This window comes from Phytophthora infestans, genomic scaffold (genome assembly GCF_000142945.1).
Source record: "Phytophthora infestans T30-4 supercont1.8 genomic scaffold, whole genome shotgun sequence".
In the NCBI taxonomy this organism is placed as follows: domain Eukaryota; phylum Oomycota; class Peronosporomycetes; order Peronosporales; family Peronosporaceae; genus Phytophthora; species Phytophthora infestans.
Window position 1 is genome coordinate 760,197 of NW_003303751.1, and position 18,914 is coordinate 779,110.

The window sequence follows — 18,914 nt, forward strand, 5'->3', positions numbered from 1 at the left end:
CTTTCGCTAAGATCGTCACAGTCTGTGTCGAAAGCACGCAACGAAGTTGCTGAAAGCAACTTGTCTATACTGTTTTCATCGCTGGCAAAAGTGGTTATTGAACACAATATGGGCGCTTCTCGAGTCTTCACATGTATACCATACGGTATTACTACGAGGAATAACCTACTCCAAGGGGAAAAGCACTTAAATTTGACTGCATTTGCTCGCAAATTTTTTGTACCTCACTTGTTTCTTCTCTTGTGCTTCGGCCTTTTACCGGGCTTAAGTCCGCGTTTACCTTTGAAAACCTGAAAATGGAACCGCGCAGGAACCAAGCTAACTCTTAAAATGATTTTTCATGTGTCTATAAATGCCGGTGTACCTTCTAGATGGTCAATCGACCTTTATGAGCTCAAAATGCAAACTTTGTACACATTCGAAATTAGTACTGTACTTGTATAGATCAGCTTTTCCACTTAGATTAGTTACTACGCTCACAAATCTGCAACGGGTCGGCTTTGGTAAACTTCAGGTATTGTTATAAACAATGCACCGTCGTGTAGTCCGAGGACAAACCGTTGCTACCGGTACATGTTTTTATTACATGTATTAAAAATACCGGCGGTATTATTAAACCGCTCGGCATTGATTATTGATTTACCGGTAGTATTAACAGGGTTAATGCGCAGTCTGTAGGATTCTTCATTACCGACCAGTCTCATGACATCCGCTCCCTGTCATACGTGCTACAGTACATTTTTACTACAAAATATCGGTATCGACCTTCCTTAAAGGCAATTTTACTACAAAATATCGGTATCGTTCTTCTATAAAGGTATCTGTACCGGTACTTGAAGCTGAATACCGATTTTCCAGCAATTTTTTCTGACCAATTGTGCTGTATATGAGTTTACTTTTTTTTAATGAAGCATCTTCGCCACTTTGTCCGTCAAGTCTCGGCTAGATATAGAAGGATGCCACGAAAATACTTCATTAAATAAAGTGATGTTTCGTATCGGTGGCTCTCGACGTATCCGGTCGTACAGCTCCGGCGACTTGTGAACTTGCAAAACAAATGATGCACAGTTTTCCAGGTTCTCAAAGCGTCCGCAATCGATAAAACTGCCAGGATTAAACAATTGCGAGGCTGTCGTCGAGTTCCCCGAGTAGACTGGAATACTACCCGCAAGCAAAGGGTTGACGAGTTTTTCTGTCACGTAGCCTGGTTCTGCTGAATTTTCGAATGCGACTACAAACTTATAGCGCTTGTACGACATTACCGCTTCATCATTAAACCATTTAGAGTACCGTGACGGTTTATATGATTTGTCGGGGGGCCTTAAAGAACCAGCGCACATTCCGAGAGCGTCGACAGGTTCCATAGCGTTCAACAAATCAAACATGTACTCTCGATTTAGTCGATCACAGCGTGCGTACAAGTACGCACAAAAGCGGCGCTCGCTGGGCTCAATTAGTGACGTCGCCACTGGGGAGAGCAACTCTATCGGACTGTTTTGCAGTCGTTCGGCGAACGAAATACTTACAACTGGCAAGTAGACATGTTGCCGTCGCGATACGCTAGATACAGACGATAGTAACGAGACCCGCTCGTCCAAGTCCTTGGTATTAATCGCCTCACCCGATATCATCATTAGTTTGCTTTGTTCGTGGTACTCTTGTATGTAATAGGCGATCATTTCAGCACATCCAGAGTTCGCTATTGGCTCACAGTCTGCATCGAAAACGGAGAAGATGAAGACATCTGGCGTATTTGCGTAGTGCAGCCTCAGTACTATTTCAGGTACAACCAGAATGGGACGATTGTGGCGCTCGAATTTGGTCTTGAAGACACACTCAAATACAACCGATGCGTAAGAAGACTCAGTTGTGTATCCTACAATCAAGGGCGAAGCATCTTCATCCGCGACGAAAAGATTATGTCGCCACAGCTCTAGAAACGCGGGTCCAATAGATCCTGATACCTCCAGATTATGGAACTGCTGCTGGACCCGAGTTCGTAATTTTTGAGTTATGCTACGACACATCCACGATTCTGAATATCTAGTGTAAACTAGTGTCCGCGCCTCTAGACATACTCTTCTAGAAAAAGCACGAAAGGTCTCGGCCGATGGATAGTAAGACACCTTGACACCAGCAGTATCCTTTGTTGAGACCACGGCTGTGACGAATAAGTATTCCGTATCTTCGAGGTTATGCACGTAAGTCTGGATTTTAAATAGAGACGCAAAGCTGAGCTGGGAGGGCGAGTCAATATCCAAACCGAAGTGGTTCATTTGCCACGTTACCTCATCAAAACCGTCACACAACTCGCGGCTCTCAATCAGATTGGCATGAACCGATCGAAGTCCAAATGGTGACAAACCTGCCAATGATATGAGCTTATTCTGGCATGTATCGGTTGTCAAGCTTGAAAATGCCACGGTGCTCTCCACATGCACTTGTATAGCGAGTAACCACAGGGCTACACTGATATCGTCCACTCTATCTAAGCCACGTAATCTCTCGCTGTTCTTGGCGATGAAGCGAGCGCAATCCATTGAGAGCAAATAGTGCTGACCGAATGCGAATGGAGGATACGTGTCCAATGGATAAAGCTCCTTTGGAACATTATAATCATGCAGTGCACCCCGCATTTGTCCGATGTAAAGTCGCTGGGGACGGTCCTCCTTGCTCAACTCGCTTCTCAATCGATCAGCTCTGAGATAAATATTATCGTCTGCAATCATGACAAAAGATGCTGTCGAAAAATTTCGTGTAGCAAAGCGTAGAAAGGACTTGACTTTTTTTGGCTGCTCGTGTAAGTCTTCACAGTCCAATTCATCCGTTAGTAAGTCGCCGTACGTATGTTTCTCCAGTATAACTGCAGCACGTAGTCGTTCCCGCTCATCAGCGTTTCTAATACCAGTTAGGTCTAGTGCACAACCCACGAAATAAACTTTCACATCGTGTGGAAGAACATTTGGATTTGCCCAAGTTTTGCGAATACTCTGTCGAAATTCGAAATTTTCAACCACCGCTGTCTTGATTCCAATGATAAGAAACGTTTCATTAGAAGCTGCTGACTTTAATACATTGACAGTCGGTGGGCATTTTGTCAATAGTTGCCGATAAGTCGCCCATTTCAAGAGACCTCGCCCATTTCGAGAATCATCGTTACTTATCTCCGTCATCGCAGCACTGTATACATCGAACTCTTCCGTTGTTACAAGTGTAATAGCTATCGCTGATGTTTCATGATATCGAATAATACCTTGCTCATCGGTAATGAAGGCACGAGCGGAATAACTTCCAGGCGCGAGCCTGTCAAATCCAATACTAGCGTCGGCAATCGACCCGCACTCTCGCCACTTCCCGTTCAACTCGACACAAAGAAGTTTATTGCCATATTTCGCTCGGTATCTCTCGACACTTTGTACTTCAACGTTGACTCTGAAGACGAGAGGGAGCGTCTCGATATCTCCATCAACCGGGAAAAGGACACGAACCTTAAAAATGGGATCTTCTTCCTGAACTTCGAAAACGTCCTTAAGGAGCGACTCAACACGACAAAACCGATGTTCTCCTTCAGGAGTAGGAGACGTCGATGCAGCAGTAACGTATATACCAACGCACAAGCAATAGATCGTCAAAAATACCACATGACACCCGATCATGGCCGAGAAAGATTCGTTATCAGATTTACTTGCCTGATTCCAGCAAACTTTTGTTTTTAAAAAAACATGAATAATATTAATAAACTTCATTTTTTTCTTAGAAGGAGCTATGTGGTTGTCTTCATTTGCCACAATGCTCGGTTAAAGTTGTAGCACATACCACGTTTTTGAAAAAGGTTGTTGTGGATAGATCGGATCCCGTACGGTGACAAATCTGCAAATGAGGTCAGATCATTTTTGCAAGCCCCAAGGCGTAAATTAGCAAACGCAGGTGTGTGTTCCACGTGCACTTGAATCGTCATTAGCCACAGAGCAACGCTGACATCGTCAATCGCACCCAAACCACGCAACCTCTCGCTGTTCTTGACTATAAACCTTGCGCAGTCCATAGATAGTAAATAATGTGGGCCAAACGCGAAGGGAGGATACGTGTGCAGAGGGTAGTATTTCTCCGATACGTAGTAGCGTTCAGTTGGGTCGCGCACAGGTGTTTGACTGCGGCCAATGAGTTTATCCCACACTTGCCCGATATAAAGCCGCTGCCGGTGACGTACCGCCCGTAGTTCGTCGGCAAGCTTGTCCACTCTCAAGTAAATATCATCATCTGCGATCATAATGAAAGGTGTCGTTGCAAATTCTAGCGTGGCAAAGCGAAGAAATTCTGTGACTTTGTTTGGTAAATCAGCGTATGAGTCGTCGCAGTGTAAATCGTCCGTGAGCAAATCACTGTACGTTTGCTTCTCTAAGCTAATAGCGTTTCGAACCTGCTTTCGCTCGTCAGCATCATCTATTCCACTCAAATCTGCTTCACACCCGATAAAAAATACCTTAATGTCACGCGGAAGAGAGTCTGCACTCGCCCATGTCTCGCGAATTGCTTGTCGAAGATCGAAATTCTTTACCACCGCGGTTTTCACTCCAATCACGAGAAAAACATCGCTGGCATTCATTGTCGATGTCGTATCTTTGAGTGCAGCATCTTCATCACCCAGTCGACCGATTCCAGCAGCTTTGTTGACTATGTTCTCCAGTTCGTTTTGCCTTTGCGAAGCCCACTCCAAGAGACTCGATTCCTTGCTCTCACGACTCAAGTTTGCAGTATACGAAGCTAATGCCTTTCTACTCACAATAGAAAACCTCGTCTCCGATGTTTCGTGGTACCGAATGCTGCCAATAATATCTGATATGAACGCTACTGCGCTGTAGTTTCCATCTGGGAGATCATAAAAAATAATACTCGGGTTTGTCATGGAGCTGCATTTCCTCCGTGCCTCATTGACTTCGACGCATAAGAGTTTGTCGACGATGTATGATCTGTATGCCGCTATCGTCTTGATACCAATTTCAACGTGGAACTCGAGAGGTAGCGCCTCTATGGCTCCGCCGATTGGGGAAATTACTTTAAAATTCAGAACAGGACCTTCACGTGTTGGTAATCCTCTCTGCTCCATTTGGCTATCAATAGAACTCGAAGTTGCAGCCAGCGCAAGAGCCCATAAGCTAAACAACAGCAGCATGGGGCGGTTTGCTCGGAAAGATACGTTATCAGATACCTAATTTTGATTATCTGATAAGCGAATCTTTTTTAGCGAAGCGCCTCAAAGCCTGATAATTATAATGTCTGATTCGAACCAGACACTTAATTGTCAGGTCTTGTGACAGATTCTGAATCAGCAGAATTTCTGATTACATTTCTAATCGTCATACTTGTAATGGTGGGCCAGCAACCTCCACACGTGAAGATCTACTTTGTGGGATGCACGCCAGGTAGGGACGCCAATTTAGACGCCCTTGACCACCAACGAGCTTTGGTTGCAATAAAACTTGAGCGAGAGACCTGCTAACGGAAGAACTAGAATGTGACGACAAGTTTGCACTTCTAACAGAAAAAGTGGGTGCGTTCATGGAGTGGGTAGCTGCAGAATTACTGCGAACGGAGTTCGTCATGATTACAGACGACACATAGCTGATAAACTTATTGAAGATCTTGATTCGTTGCCGCGTGAAGGTGTATACATCAGTGAACAATCAGATACGCTGCATTCTGCTCCGTTAACTCCAGGCCGAGATCCAACCCATAAATACTACACGTCGAGAAATCGTTATCCGCACGAGCAATTTCCGCCGTACGCTGGAGGGCCACACTATCTATTATCCTTGGACTGCGTTCGATTCATTGGAAAGAACATCAGGCGGCTCAAAAGTCTTGGTGGGGAAGATGTCACTGTAGGCGTGTGGCTTTTGGCCATTCAGATTCATGTCCGGTATACTTCAGAATTCGCTACTGTAGTCTGCGGTAATGGCCTTGTATGGACAACCTCCTTTCGTTGGCAGATTTGTCGCCTGTGGGTATGCGGGCTATCCACGCAAATTTGCTTAGCAAGCGCAGCTTCTGCCACAACTTTGACCGCTGGATTTGGGACCAAAGGCCTGTTCTCGTTAAGTTCTGTACTTCATGGCGCCTCAACACGTATCTCCTGAATAATAGCCCTGAGTCCACTAATATAAGCATGTTTGTCACTTATCTCTTTATAATCACTTTAGTGACCTCCACACCGCCGCGTGGCTGAAGCAGCAAACAATAGATCGACGACACTCGGAGGAATTGAAGCGACTGAAGCGCAGAATGCAGGTCAAGTATCCGATTATGGGGTTGTCGTACGCCCGCGGCCTGCTCGCCATCTGCGGTGGCGGCGGCTCGCTCAAGTCCGGCATCAAGAACACTGTCGTACGTTCCGCGATGTTCCAATCCTCCTGTTTGTTATAAACTTACCTCTATATTACAATACAATCACTCTGACAGGACATCTACAAGCTCTCGGATACGGACCCGACGGGTTTCAGCAAGGAGATCACTGCTGACACCGGTCTAGAGCTGGCTTCGGGCGTAGCATTCTCCCACGACGGCCAGCTCATCGCTGTCTCAGTCAGCGCTGGTTGCTGGGTCTACGCATTGAACCTAAAGGAAAAGACCATCACTCTGCTCGTCAAATTCCGCACGGATTTCCACGACGAAGACAGCTCGCAGTCTTGCGCGCGCTTTGTAGGCAACTCCACCATCCTAACAGGCGGAGAAGACGGCGTGGTTCGTATCTGGCGTCTCAGTCGCGACCCGTCCAAGCCTGAGAAAGCTGCGGGCTCAGCCAAAGCTCTGACTGTGCCAGACGAGAGAGATCTCCATGCCAACGTGGTGACAGAAGAGCAGCCCAAGCTGGGAGACTGTGTCATCAAAGGAGCCAACATGGTCACTCTAACGAGGGAATACCGTGGTCACTCGAAGAGAATCCGAGATATCGACGTGGATCTTTCGCACCGCAACCTCGTGGCCTCCAGTTCAGAAGATCAATCGTGTCATTTGTGGAGACTGACCGAAGTGACGCCGATCTGCAAGTTTTCCAAGGATGACGCCTTGGATATTGCTCTCCAGAGACTACCCACGAAGCCTATTGTCGGACCACGCAAACATGTGTTCCGCTGTGTGCGCTTCTCCAATAGTGGACGTCGACTGTATACGATGTTAACGCCTGCACGTGGAGACTCGATTTTGATCAAGTGGAAGCCTGGGACTATTGCACAGGAGAGTGAAGAACAGTGGACGTGGGTGGTGGAAGAAACGGCAATTGCCGGTGAGAAACCAGTGGCGAGTCTGTGCGTGAGTCAGGACGACCGCTTTGTGTGCGCTGCAGCGGTGACAGGAGAGATCAAGGTGTTCCTGACGTCCACTCTGCGGCAGTACACGATCAAGTCGACGATGCAGCACTCGTTCGCTATCACTGGTATGAGTTTTGCTCCTTCGGCGGACAAACAAGCTCCTTTTTATCACTTGCTGAGTGGTGGCGCCGACAAGAGTCTGCTGCGTCATGAGATCCCTCTGGAAGGTGGCATTGTCAAGTCGGGGATGGAGATCGTCACTGGTGGCTTGACGAGCGCTGTGGGCGCTACTGTCGGTCTTGGATTGAATCTCTGGATGGCCACCACGCTGCTATTTATTCTCCTGCTATTTATTCATGCAAAGACGGCGATGCTATTGGATGGCCCACTGGCAGGCTTCAATGTACGTGTTGGAATATGTGAGAAGAGGTTTGCGAGCTCACTTGACTTACCTGTTGGTTTCTTTGTCACAGGATCTGACATCGCTAAGCTTTGATTCGTCCGATGGTCTGGTGACCATCGGCGCTCTCGTAGCCAGTTCTGTAGTCACGTGGCTCCTTGCGGCGCACAGTTCGGTGACGAGCCGATTCTTCTGGAACGGCCTGTTGTGTTTGCTGTCGGGTCTTGTGGCGTTCTTGGTGGCCATTTCGGCAGACCTCGAGGTGAACTGGCAAACTGGCGATGCCGCCATTGACGAGTTGCTCGGTACGTCTATTGAAGTAACCTTATTATTCTGTTGTCAGCTATACTAATGACTGTGTGGTGGCTGCCCTACAGAATACAAGATCGCTCTTCTCCTCGGCGCGTGCTGCGTCGCATTCTTCTTCTGCCATTCGCTGCTAGTGCTGACGCTGTGAGCTCAGTGCAAGGTTCAGTCAGAAGAAATACGTTAATTCGTCTTGCGTAGTCCCGCCCATACGATCGCACATTAGCTACGAAGCAGAAAGAGACATTGGCGTACAACGAGCGACACTTTAACCATCTTACAATGGAAGATGCGTTCAACGTTCTCATGACTACACTTTTAAGTATTTTAAAGGAATACTGGTGCGTAAATCTTTTGTTACTTTAAGCCGAAGCGTGTTGCAGCCATAGAGTGCTTCCCATCAGCTGAAGCCTTCAAGCAATCATCGCCACCGAGAGTATTTCGCGAAAACAGCTTAGACAGCCTTTCCTGAAGCAGTCATTTAAGGACTACACGTAACGTTTCGTTTATGTGTTTCTAGAGGATTCAACACTCTTTATCCAAAAGTCAATTGGTGCAATCAATTACGTATAATTTGATTAGCACTACATTAAAGAGGGTTTTGAGCTGACGACCAGCCTACCAGCAGGTTAAGCACGCGGTCTCAGCTGGTGGTGATCTCTCGACAGGCCAAGCGTAGAAATCAACGACGGATGCATCGGCACATGGTCCGGCAATCGGTGACCTCGATCTCTGTCGAGTTTAACGACTTCTTTTAATCGGTCATTAAGCATTTTTCGAGAACGAGCGATGGTTGTCCGAGTTACTGCAACCTTTGCCTGTGCACTTGCTAGCTTGCAGTACTTTGCTGGAGCCTCAACGTCAAGTCCAATAACCGATGGTGGGTTTTCGACAGGGGCCTAGAAGCCACTGGATTCCTCGAAATACACGATCGATGCACCGTGTGAACGTCAGCAATGGAACTTCACGCAGGACTCGGCCAGTGCAATGTGGCTCCACTTTTCGTCCGTGAATCTCGCTTCAGGTTCTCATCTGGTCGTCTCGCCACTAAATGGGTCTCGAGCGATAACAGTGGCGTCACCGTCCTCAAGTGTCACCACTACTCCTCTTTCCGGGAGTGGAATCTCTGTGCAGTTTGTACCTCCCAGTAAAGGGTGTTTGCCCAACAGCAACTCAACCTTCGTGTTGGACTCGATTGGGTACTCATACTCTGAATCTGAAGACTCGACGGTTGAGATCGAGGAGAGAGCGATTTGCGGCTCTGCTGATACCATGAAGAACATGGTGTGCTATTCAACGGGCAGTGAAGGAGACAAGACCATAGTGTCCAAGGCTAAGGCTGTGATGCGCACCCAACGTACGCGAGAAGACAACGCTATCGTCACATGCACGGCATGGCTCTGGGGTAACCAAGGACACATCATCTCGAACAATCACTGTTTCTCGAGTCAGGAGATGGTCGATGCAGCCAAGTTCGAGTTTGACGTTCAGACTACCGGGTGTAGCGACGATTGCGCGTTTGCTACCTGCCCCATTGGCAAGACGTTGGTCGGTAAAGACAACGTGAAGTTCATCAAGTCCAACGCTACACTCGACTACTCTGTGCTGCAGATTACCAACGACGCTGCGTCGTATGTGAGCAGCTATGGATTTCTGCAGATCCGCAATACTGCACCGAGCAGAGGTGAAGAGATCTACATCCCACAGCACCCGAAGGGAGGTGCGAAAAAGATCACGACAACCCAAGATGATGCCGGTTCGAAGGCGGCTCTTGTGCTCAACCTCGACTTTTCAATCGCAGTGGCAGGAGTCACGTATAACCATCTCATCGCGTATTCTGCTGATACAGAAGTGGGGAGCTCGGGTGCACCAGTAATGTCACGTGGAGACAACTCGGTGGTGGGTCTGCACCGTATTGGAGACTGTAATAATGCGGCCACCCCATCGGACCAACTAATTAGTGCGCTTCAAGCCGTTGTGTCTGGCAACGATGGCATCAAGACAGCTTGAATATCTACTTCAAATGAAGTACTTGTACAGTAGAGTAAGTAGACTGTATTTGTCGTGAGTGTGAATGGGAGTAAATATGGTGTCATCAATTAGAAAATGTACTACCGGGTGGTTCGAATGGTAGAACTCTTGAAGACAGCTTAATTGTTTGAAGACGCCGCGTTGCTCAGAGATGTTGAGCATCCGATAGCGGCGCATTCTAATAGCTCTGTCTTGGGGTGGTGCCTTACTGTCGGGATCGGAAATACGAAGACTGAACCTGGACGAAGCTAGCAATCCATTGCGCACCGAATCACTTAAATCGATATTGGGGAGACTCCGGCAGACCAAAGCGGCCGTCCTCCTTGGCATCTCCTCCATCGCAATGAAGCGTTAACGAGCCTATAAAACTCACCCAACAGCAGCGATAAACGGGTTTCGTCGGACATAGTAAAGAAGATATCTATAGAAACAAACCATAACAGTTAGTTAGCCAACGACAAATAATAACGCCCACCTCATTCGACGTACGCTTGGGAGGTTGTAACTTCCTCCGCTGACACCGTCCTGACTTCCACGTCGTCGAACAGTATCCACCGCTGTACCTCATCCCGCACATACGAAGTGTAGTGACCTCCATTGACTGACTCTCCGTGGTGGTTAACCACCGCCATAAGATCGTACACGTACTCGCTTGGGTCTTCAGGTCTCCCATTCTTACTATCTCGCTTCTTTCGGTCGCTGGCTTCATCGATCCCCACTGATGTAAATGGTCTCATATTGAGCCCCGTTAAGGGGAACTGGACCGTCTGCTTCAATTTCTGTTGGCGGTAGAAATCGAGACGGCGGATGTGGAACACCAGTACATTTGGTAGCGTATGCAAGTTGAGGCTCTTGTAGTGCGTCTGGTAATTGGAGCACCTTACACAGTAGACTTGATTAGACCCTCGAAGCTCTTCTTCGACTGCGAACTGACGCACTAGGGACTCGAGTGTTAGCTCTGTCGAGTCTTTGCCACCTTTCGAGCTCTTGTTCTTCTCGTCATTGAGAGATAAAGACACATCCAAGAACGGATCGAACTTATGCGAAGCATTGTCGCAGTTCCCACAAGCCAATTCAGACCGGAGTACACCGGAGAAGTGTTGGTGCACTGCGCAATCGCATAAACTATGTCCTCGTGGAGTATATCTCGGAGACGCACCTCCATGAAGGAATACTCGAGGGTGAGTGTGAGAGTGGAGGCCGCCTAGAAGCGCGATCAGCAACTCGTGTGCGTCGTGTTGCGCTGTGCCAATAAACGAGGGAAACGCGTTCCACATGGCTTCAAGAATCCCTTGCGGCGCTATGGGTGACGCCATCAAAGTCTTCTGACGTAGATGTGCAGAAGGAGGGACCAGGAGCGCCATGAACGATGCGAGTTCGCAGCCCAGACACACAGTGATCGCAGGATCGGGGCCACGTTTGGTGTGTTGTTCTTCGTCGTTGCTGCTTTCTGTCTCTTTCTCCGTCTTCAGTTGTTCTTGCCGTTTCGAGAGCAGGCGCTGTCTTTGCTGCTGGCAGATCGTGGTATCATGGCTTTTCGCCACGAAAAAATAGTGTTGTAGCATGGGATTATGGGCCAAGGCTTGTAACACTGCGCTCATGAAGCACGTATTGCCCATATTCACCAAACCTCTTTGTAGCAGTTTATGATAACTCACAGCTCCCCGAATCTGCCTCTTGCGTCGTCGTCTGTCACCCACAGCTGCGTCAGGGTAGATGAAGTCCCGACAGCTCGCACAATAGAGCTGTTTCTTCCTCTCCATCATTGCTGTAGCCACAATACAGCACTTAGATAATCTTTAAAACGTGTAAAAATATCCCCGTTCACCTACCGATGTTATGACTGTGCAGTATAGCGTGCGCCATGAAGCTGCCATCGTCTTCGCCGTCCTCGATCTCTTGCATCTGCAGCTTTGACGGCTCCCGAACCCCTCGGAACTTGCACGACAGACAGCGATACAGTTCGCTCGATGGGTCAGCACGCGCTTCCTACCGACAAATGTCATATAGTAAGTAGAAATGCTAATTGTGCCCACGATATCAGCCTTTCGTACTGGATCCAGCGCGTAATGCTGCAGTTGTGCGACATCCGCGGCTTTTTCCGCCACTCTCTCGTCGCGTATATCATTCCATGCTGTCATATTCTCCTTGGTGACGTGTATACACACTGCACCACTGCACACCAGACGTCCGCGCTTCTCCCCTGGTCGGGCATCTTCCTCCTTCATTGTCATTTTCGGTAAGCTTGAACAATGTACCCAGGAGACGGTACCACTCATCTCTCTCCCTATTGGCTAAAACAGAGAGCAATATTTATTCTGTACTCACCAATCATATCCAACTATTCCTCATTTGCTGATCGAGTAATGGAAAGCCACTTCGAGCGAGTGCTGTCTGCGGAGTCGGCCCCCAAGCGCCCCGCAGCGTCTTCCTCGCTTCCTGCCAGTGCAAAACGTGCTCGTGTGTCTCGTGAAGCTGATGCCGCAAAGATCAGTGCGATCGTGGACGGTGCCGAGGCGCAGGAGGGTGATGCACTTGACGCCCGCGCACTCAAGTCCATGGCTAATTCCCTTAAGAAACACGTGCGTCGCAATGCGTTGGCGCGAGAAAAGCACGCATACGATCCAACCAAGTTCTTAGAGTCGGAATTGGCACTCGACAGCGAGCTGACGCGCTGGAAGCAGGTGGCAGCTAAGCCGGAGCTCTTCGCTGTCATGATAGAACTGCAGGTGCCGCGTGTGCTGTTGGGACTATTTGCACACGAGAACCTCGACATCCGATTGGCTGTATTAAGTCTACTAGGCGAGCTCACAGACGTAGACGACGCTGCGACGTCCCTGGAGCCCGCGAGATTGCTAACCAAACACTTGATGGACGAGAAACTGCTCCCCTTGCTAGTATCCAATTTGTACCAATTAGCAGCAGCAGTGGAAAACACACAAGCGGAAGAGGAGACGACGGGGATTTATAACTCCTTACAGATTCTAGAAAACATGGCCGATCTAGAGCCCCAAGTGTGTGTCCAAGCGGCGGAGACCTCGATCTTGCCTTTTCTTTTGCAACAAGTGTCGCCTGGGAGGAAATTTAGTGAGAACAAGCTGTATGCGAGTGAGATTCTATCTATTCTACTGCAATCTGGGGCGGAACCGAGAGAAGAGTTCGTGGCGTGGACAGGAAAAGACCGACCGAGTGAGGACAAGACAACGGAGAAGCAAGGGAAGGTGGATCTCATGGACGATCTGCTCCAGGCTCTTGCGCCGTATAGGAAGAAAGACCCTGACAGTGAAGAGGAAGAGGAACTGGTGGGAAACTTAGTGAATGCGTTGTGTAGTGTGCTGCTCGTCCCCGAAGCTCAGACGCAGTTCCGTCGCTTGGAAGGCCTCGAGCTGCTGCTGCGCTTTATGAAAGATCGAAAGCGGTTCGTCTTCAGTGGCGCGCTGCGTGCTATGGATCATGCTCTTATGGCCAGTGCCCGTAACTGCGAACGTTTGATTGAGATTGGCGGTCTGCGTAGTGTGTTCTCAGTCTTTATGGGACGCCATGGCAAGTACAAGTCCAGTGGTAGTACAAAGGCGAGTCAGGCGAGTGAGAAGGCTAAGGAAGAAGAGAATGCCGCCAGTTTAGTGGCATCCATGTGCGCGTGGGTGAGTGAGAAAGCTCCGGCGGATGGATACAGCCGCCTGCACGCTAAGTTTGTGGAAAACGACATGGAGAAGGTGGATCGATTGGTGGATTTGTTTGCGAAATATCAGGAACGAGTGGAGCGAAGCCAGAACGAAGAGGAGGAAGAGGAGGATGACGACAGTCGATATCTACGACGTCTAGATGCAGGTCTGTTTGTGCTGGAGAGAACTGCGTTTGTGGTGGCGCACTTGTGTCAGTTCTCAAAGAAAGTGCGAGCTTACGTGATGGTCAAGTTCCACGAACGCAGTATCGACAGTGAGAGTCTTGTGGCGGTTCTAAGAGAGCAATTGGATCTTCTGGTTGCCGACGAAGCAGTCGGGGAGGAGGATGAACAAGGTCCCTCCAAGGAGGTGAAGACCGTCGTGAATGATGAACCCAAGAGAGCACAGAAGGCGCAACTTCGAGAGCTACTGGAAGCGCTTGAGGCCGACGATACACCGGATACGAACGGACAGGAAGGGGCTAAAGAGACGACCGAACGTGACGAAACAAAGGTGGAACGTGGCGATGAGAAGGAATTAGTGTCGTCATAGAATGATTATTTCATATCGAATAACTGGAAACTTCACAAGTCAATGTGTTATTGTTCTTTATCGATGTAGTCAATGTCATGTTACGCTAAATGGTCTGCGGTACAGCTGCAGGAATCACAAGAGCTAGTGGTGGTGACGATACTGCATCGTCGTCTCTAACATTGAGCATCATGTGCTTCTCTTCTTCATTGTACAGTGCAGATAATGGTGTGGGTACGTCTTGTAAAACTGGTGCTGATGTCGCTGCTGATGAAGTCGGTTGCATTACCGAGACGCAAGGTCCTTCCTCTTTTGTTTGAGCATCTGACCGGGCACTGGAATCTTCTTCTTGCTTCGTGTCTACCGGTATCTCCACAGCTTTAGCTGAATTTGTTGGAGGAGCTATACCGTCAGTGGATTGTTTCCGCTCTCGAAGGTGTTTCGTATCGGTCGGTATATCCTCTAGAGGCTGGTCGTGGCCTTCGCCGTAAAGCATCGCTGCAAGCATCGGTGAAGGTCCCGTTTCGGCTGCCGGTGGAGGTTGGTATTGCTCCTCCCAAAGCGTCTGAATGGGAAGAAGAACTTCAAGTCGAAAGACCTTCCACCGCTCGAATGCTGAGTTCCCAATAAACAGTTGAGAGGATTGTGCAAACGCGCTTGTGAGCGCTTGATCCAGCGAGATAGCGACGTCCAGGAACGCAGGAGGTGGTGATGGTTTCTTAACTTCACTTGCAGTAGTATCGGGTACTGTAGTCCAGCCGTAAGACTTCAACACAAAGTCGAGTGCTCCTCCAAGTAACAAGTGGATACGTAGAGGATCTGTAGATGATCGAAAAGCTGGCAGCTCCTTGCCAAACATGAAGGGAGAGTCCTCAAGAGCGACAACGAACAGCCGTGCTATAGCGCAGTGCACAATTGACGCTTCGGGGAATCGTGTGATCAGTTCTAGAAGGGTATCGAGCGTCTTGGTGCGAACGATCAGCGTATCCGCTACAGTGCACGACACGTTTAATACTGGTAGCATGAGATAGATCAGCTGAACATGTGTGGGATTAAAACGCCACTGTAACGATGTTGTCTCGGTTGAGAAGAACGATAACACTGTAGGCAACTGCGACAGAAAAACTTGCCAAACCAAAGGCAAATCTTCATGAGGACTGCCTTCTGTACACGCAGCAGTGAGGGCATCGTCGCCTTCTTTCGAGCCAACGTGTGTTGCAGCGGTAGCTCGGCAAAAAGCTGCTTTCGTCACACAACCACATTGGTTTTGTTGCAGTAGTGAGTTCAACACTTTCAAGACGTGGGACTCATTCGCGAACGACGTCGGAAGTTGACGTAGATCACGCAACGCAGCTTCAATCAACTGTTCAGCATTTGACTTAGATTCACTAAGCGACGTCACCATTGCAAATCCCAGACTGCCTTCCCGTTTCTCGTGAATGAGGTCTGTCAGCAAGTCACAAGTGAAAATCATTCGCGAGAATTGAAGCGTCTCGATATCTTTTGCCACACGTTGGTGCAGTTTTTCAGACACGCGGTCATTAATCTGCTGGAGAGGATTTATGGGTGAAAGCTGTAGTAGCGAGATACCAACCAGTGTCTCCACTTCGTATTCAGAGCTGGTTCCAGGAAGGTCATTGCACATTCGAACCATGACATCCCGCAAAGGTTCATAAAATACAAGCAACAGTAGTGACTCGAGAAAAGTTTTCTGCTGTCGAAGATTTTTGTCAAAAAGTGCCATGAACGCTAGCGGCGAGTATTGATCCATAAAGGCTGCAATAAAGCGAGCGAAGGCTTCGAGCGTCATGCTGTCACGTGAGTTCAACTCGGCCAAAGTTTGGGCGATCAAAGCTCGTGGTTCGCCTTTTAGAGCAGTCATAGCTGCCAGTAATTGGTGAGAGAAACCTGATCCACATAATACCCAATGAGCGCGAAATGCGGTCGCGTATTTTTCGTATGACGGGGGGTCTCCGGGCTGTCGTGCTGCTGCAGCTGTTGCCCTAGCGGTTGGTGTAGGCTCTTGGAGCATCGTGCTGATCAGACACGTTACTAGGTAAGTAGGACAGACTTGTTAGCTCGAGATCTACTTTTTTTTTTCTTAAGATAATTACTCATCATACAATTGTCTGGAGCCATGAGGAACTGAAGCAATGGCAGGTACTCATCCGAGAGAACTGTGACTTCACTCAGCACCTGCACCAAGTCTTCTTGCTGGAGAGCGTCGACCACGCTACGCAGCGCCAGTATTTCGGCTAGGCGCTCTTTCATGCCACAACGAAAAGCAGGAACGACCAACCACCAATCTAACAGCAAAGCCAAGCCGCACAATTCGTCACCAACTGGGCGATGATATATGGCGCTGACCAGATCTAAGTAGGAGACTAGTTGACAACTCAAGACTATAAATATCCCGTCATTTTATGACCAAAATTATCCAAATTGTAAATGGACAACATTATTCGAAAAAAGGCTCGTTGAAGTCAGTCTGCATTTTTGACCTATCAAAAGCGTTCATGTTTGATAGAAAAACTTTATGCGTCATTTTCGATTTGGAGACAAGAACCCCACGAGACAAATCGGAGACTTTCCAACACGGTTGTCTACAGTCGCTGACCATAATGGAGAAAGCCTTCACGAACGCCAATTGGTCTGCGCACGCTAAGACTTATAGCTCGGTGTTCAGTACGCTGACTGCTCGTTGGGCTGCGGATTCGCTGCAAATTGCGCATCATGCGATCCTCCAGAAGCTGCAGCAGCACGAGGCCGAGAGCCTCCCCACTCCGTTCCACTTCTTGGATGTCGGTTGTGGCCCTGGAGTGCTCAGCTTCGAGTTCGCACGTCGATATCTCACTTCCCCGACGGAAATCAGCATCACGGCTTCGGATCTTTCCGAAGGAATGCTGCAACAACTGAATGACAAATTCAAGGACGATCCGACACTGAGTCCGTTCGCACCCAAGTTCACCACGTTGCAATGTGACGGAATGGTGTTGGAGGAAATCTCTGACGGGTCCGTGGATGTTATGGGGTCAAATTTTGGCTTGGGGATCTTTCCGAATCGCGTTAAAGGGTGGAAAACAGCCCACCGGGTGTTGAAGGAGGACGGACTATTGATCGTCACGACCTGGAGCGACAAGAGCTCGCAGATGCGCTGGTTCGATACGATAACGGACATGTTTAACGCCGCAGAAGGCGACGGAGAGCCCCTAGACCCTCCGTCGTTCGTGGCAGGTACCGACAAGAAGCGGATCTTGATGGAACTACAAGACGCTGGGTTCAAAGACGTTAAGACGTTCTGTACGACGCACACCATTGTGTTTGATGACCCCAAGATGGTCATTCAAGCGAATATGAACAACCCATTTACTACCAAGTTTTTGGAGAGACTGACGAAGGAGCAAATGGAACAAACTCTGACCGAGTTGATGCAGAAGGACGCACAAGAGAACTATTACCAAGAAGAAGGAGCAAAGATGGATAGCACCGATGCATTTGCAGATAAACAGCCGCGTCTGATTCCGTTCATCGGATTTACTGTAGTTGCGCGCAAGTGATTTAGCTACCAGTGACATCGTACCACGTACTGTGTCTGAAGGGGCAAGCGTGCTCTTACAAGGCCCTTGTTACACCTAAATCTTCTTTAAAATAATCGTATGGTAATGCGGAATTCTGCGGTTCAGATTATTCCAGTTTCCGGTGTAGTTTACTCGACGAAAAAAAAGAACTTTTTTAACAATGCTCGTCAGTATTTGTAACGCGCGGTCAGTCGTCTCGAACACTGTACGAATAGTACGAACGAGCGCACGTCTTGCAAGGCTTTCGATGAAGATGGAGACAGTCTATTCGCATAATACTGAACTTTAACCTTTGAGAGCTGTCTCGAGATTTCTGCCTGGTTGCTCACTGTTGAAACGCCTGACCAGCAGGTACCAATGCCCAGCGCATTATCACTTCTTACGTATGTCGCTGTGACCACTGTATTCTTCACTTATCAAGCGACTGCTACTGCATCGACGGACTTTGTGGACGTGTATTACCAGATCTACAAGAACCAGGCGAGCCAATTCAAAACCACTACCGTGAAGTATGAGATTAGCCAAGATATTCCAGACGAAGTGACGGAGAAAGTGCAGCCTTTTGGAGTGAACTTTAGTACTCTTCCTGATCTCCTCCAGCGTGCGTTGATTTGGGATAGTGGCTTTGCATTTGGCGACAAGGGATCGCTCGCGAAAGTCTACACACTGTGTACATCGAATAACTCTAGTGCCACCATGGAAGATCTTGCTCTCACGCAGCGACAAGTGGCAAATACTAGTTGTGGTATTCAAAAATGTTTAACCGATGACTCTACAGCAATTTATTCGAGTTTTTCTTCGGACTGTGGCCCCAGCCAGCTTAACAATATCGCACAGTGTGCATGCTCCTCCGTAAAGACAACGGCGAACACTATCCCCGTTTGGGCTACTGGCGAAATATCATTAAACGGCAGTGTGATACCGGAGACGATAATTCGACGCCACACATGGAATAATTATACTGCAGGGCGTTCAGCTTTATTATTCGCCATCCATACGAGTAGCGTGCAAATCGAGGACGCAAATCCAGATCTATGTGACTCCAAAGATCAGTCTTATTCGCTAACAATCCCATGCATCGAATATCGCGCTTCAG

At 48.4% G+C, this 18,914-nt stretch overlaps 7 protein-coding genes across 7 annotated transcripts; 3 read left to right on the forward strand and 4 right to left on the reverse strand.

Moving 5' to 3' along the window:
- Positions 1-902: 902 nt before the first annotated feature.
- PITG_06279 (putative alpha mannosyltransferase) lies at positions 903-2,027 on the reverse strand (the record flags this gene model as incomplete). The annotated part of the gene is made up of 1 exon (XM_002998387.1): positions 903-2,027. The coding sequence occupies one exon, from the start codon at positions 2,025-2,027 to the stop codon at positions 903-905; it is 1,125 nt and encodes a 374-aa protein (XP_002998433.1).
- A 296-nt stretch (positions 2,028-2,323) lies between these two features.
- On the reverse strand, positions 2,324-2,729 carry PITG_06280 (uncharacterized protein; the record flags this gene model as incomplete). The annotated part of the gene is made up of 2 exons (XM_002998388.1): positions 2,324-2,365; positions 2,436-2,729. The coding sequence occupies 2 exons, from the start codon at positions 2,727-2,729 to the stop codon at positions 2,324-2,326; spliced, it is 336 nt and encodes a 111-aa protein (XP_002998434.1).
- Positions 2,730-5,368: 2,639 nt separating this feature from the next.
- On the forward strand, positions 5,369-10,023 carry PITG_06281 (uncharacterized protein; the record flags this gene model as incomplete). Its single annotated transcript, XM_002998389.1, has 7 exons — positions 5,369-5,423; positions 5,641-5,782; positions 6,201-6,384; positions 6,460-7,710; positions 7,781-8,012; positions 8,215-8,264; positions 8,917-10,023. 7 exons carry the CDS (start codon positions 5,369-5,371, stop codon positions 10,021-10,023), a joined length of 3,021 nt encoding a protein of 1,006 aa, XP_002998435.1.
- A 390-nt stretch (positions 10,024-10,413) lies between these two features.
- On the reverse strand, positions 10,414-11,949 carry PITG_06282 (ubiquitin-specific protease, putative; the record flags this gene model as incomplete). Its single annotated transcript, XM_002998390.1, has 7 exons — positions 10,414-10,465; positions 10,530-10,534; positions 10,575-10,691; positions 10,764-10,988; positions 11,064-11,366; positions 11,439-11,812; positions 11,877-11,949. The coding sequence occupies 7 exons, from the start codon at positions 11,947-11,949 to the stop codon at positions 10,414-10,416; spliced, it is 1,149 nt and encodes a 382-aa protein (XP_002998436.1).
- A 461-nt stretch (positions 11,950-12,410) lies between these two features.
- PITG_06283 (beta-catenin-like protein) lies at positions 12,411-14,261 on the forward strand (the record flags this gene model as incomplete). The annotated part of the gene is made up of 1 exon (XM_002998391.1): positions 12,411-14,261. One exon carries the CDS (start codon positions 12,411-12,413, stop codon positions 14,259-14,261), a length of 1,851 nt encoding a protein of 616 aa, XP_002998437.1.
- An 85-nt stretch (positions 14,262-14,346) lies between these two features.
- Positions 14,347-16,511, reverse strand: PITG_06284 (uncharacterized protein; the record flags this gene model as incomplete). The annotated part of the gene is made up of 3 exons (XM_002998392.1): positions 14,347-14,547; positions 14,617-16,292; positions 16,364-16,511. 3 exons carry the CDS (start codon positions 16,509-16,511, stop codon positions 14,347-14,349), a joined length of 2,025 nt encoding a protein of 674 aa, XP_002998438.1.
- Positions 16,512-16,799: 288 nt separating this feature from the next.
- On the forward strand, positions 16,800-17,797 carry PITG_06285 (uncharacterized protein; the record flags this gene model as incomplete). Its single annotated transcript, XM_002998393.1, has 1 exon — positions 16,800-17,797. One exon carries the CDS (start codon positions 16,862-16,864, stop codon positions 17,795-17,797), a length of 936 nt encoding a protein of 311 aa, XP_002998439.1.
- Between the last annotated feature and the right edge of the window lie 1,117 nt (positions 17,798-18,914).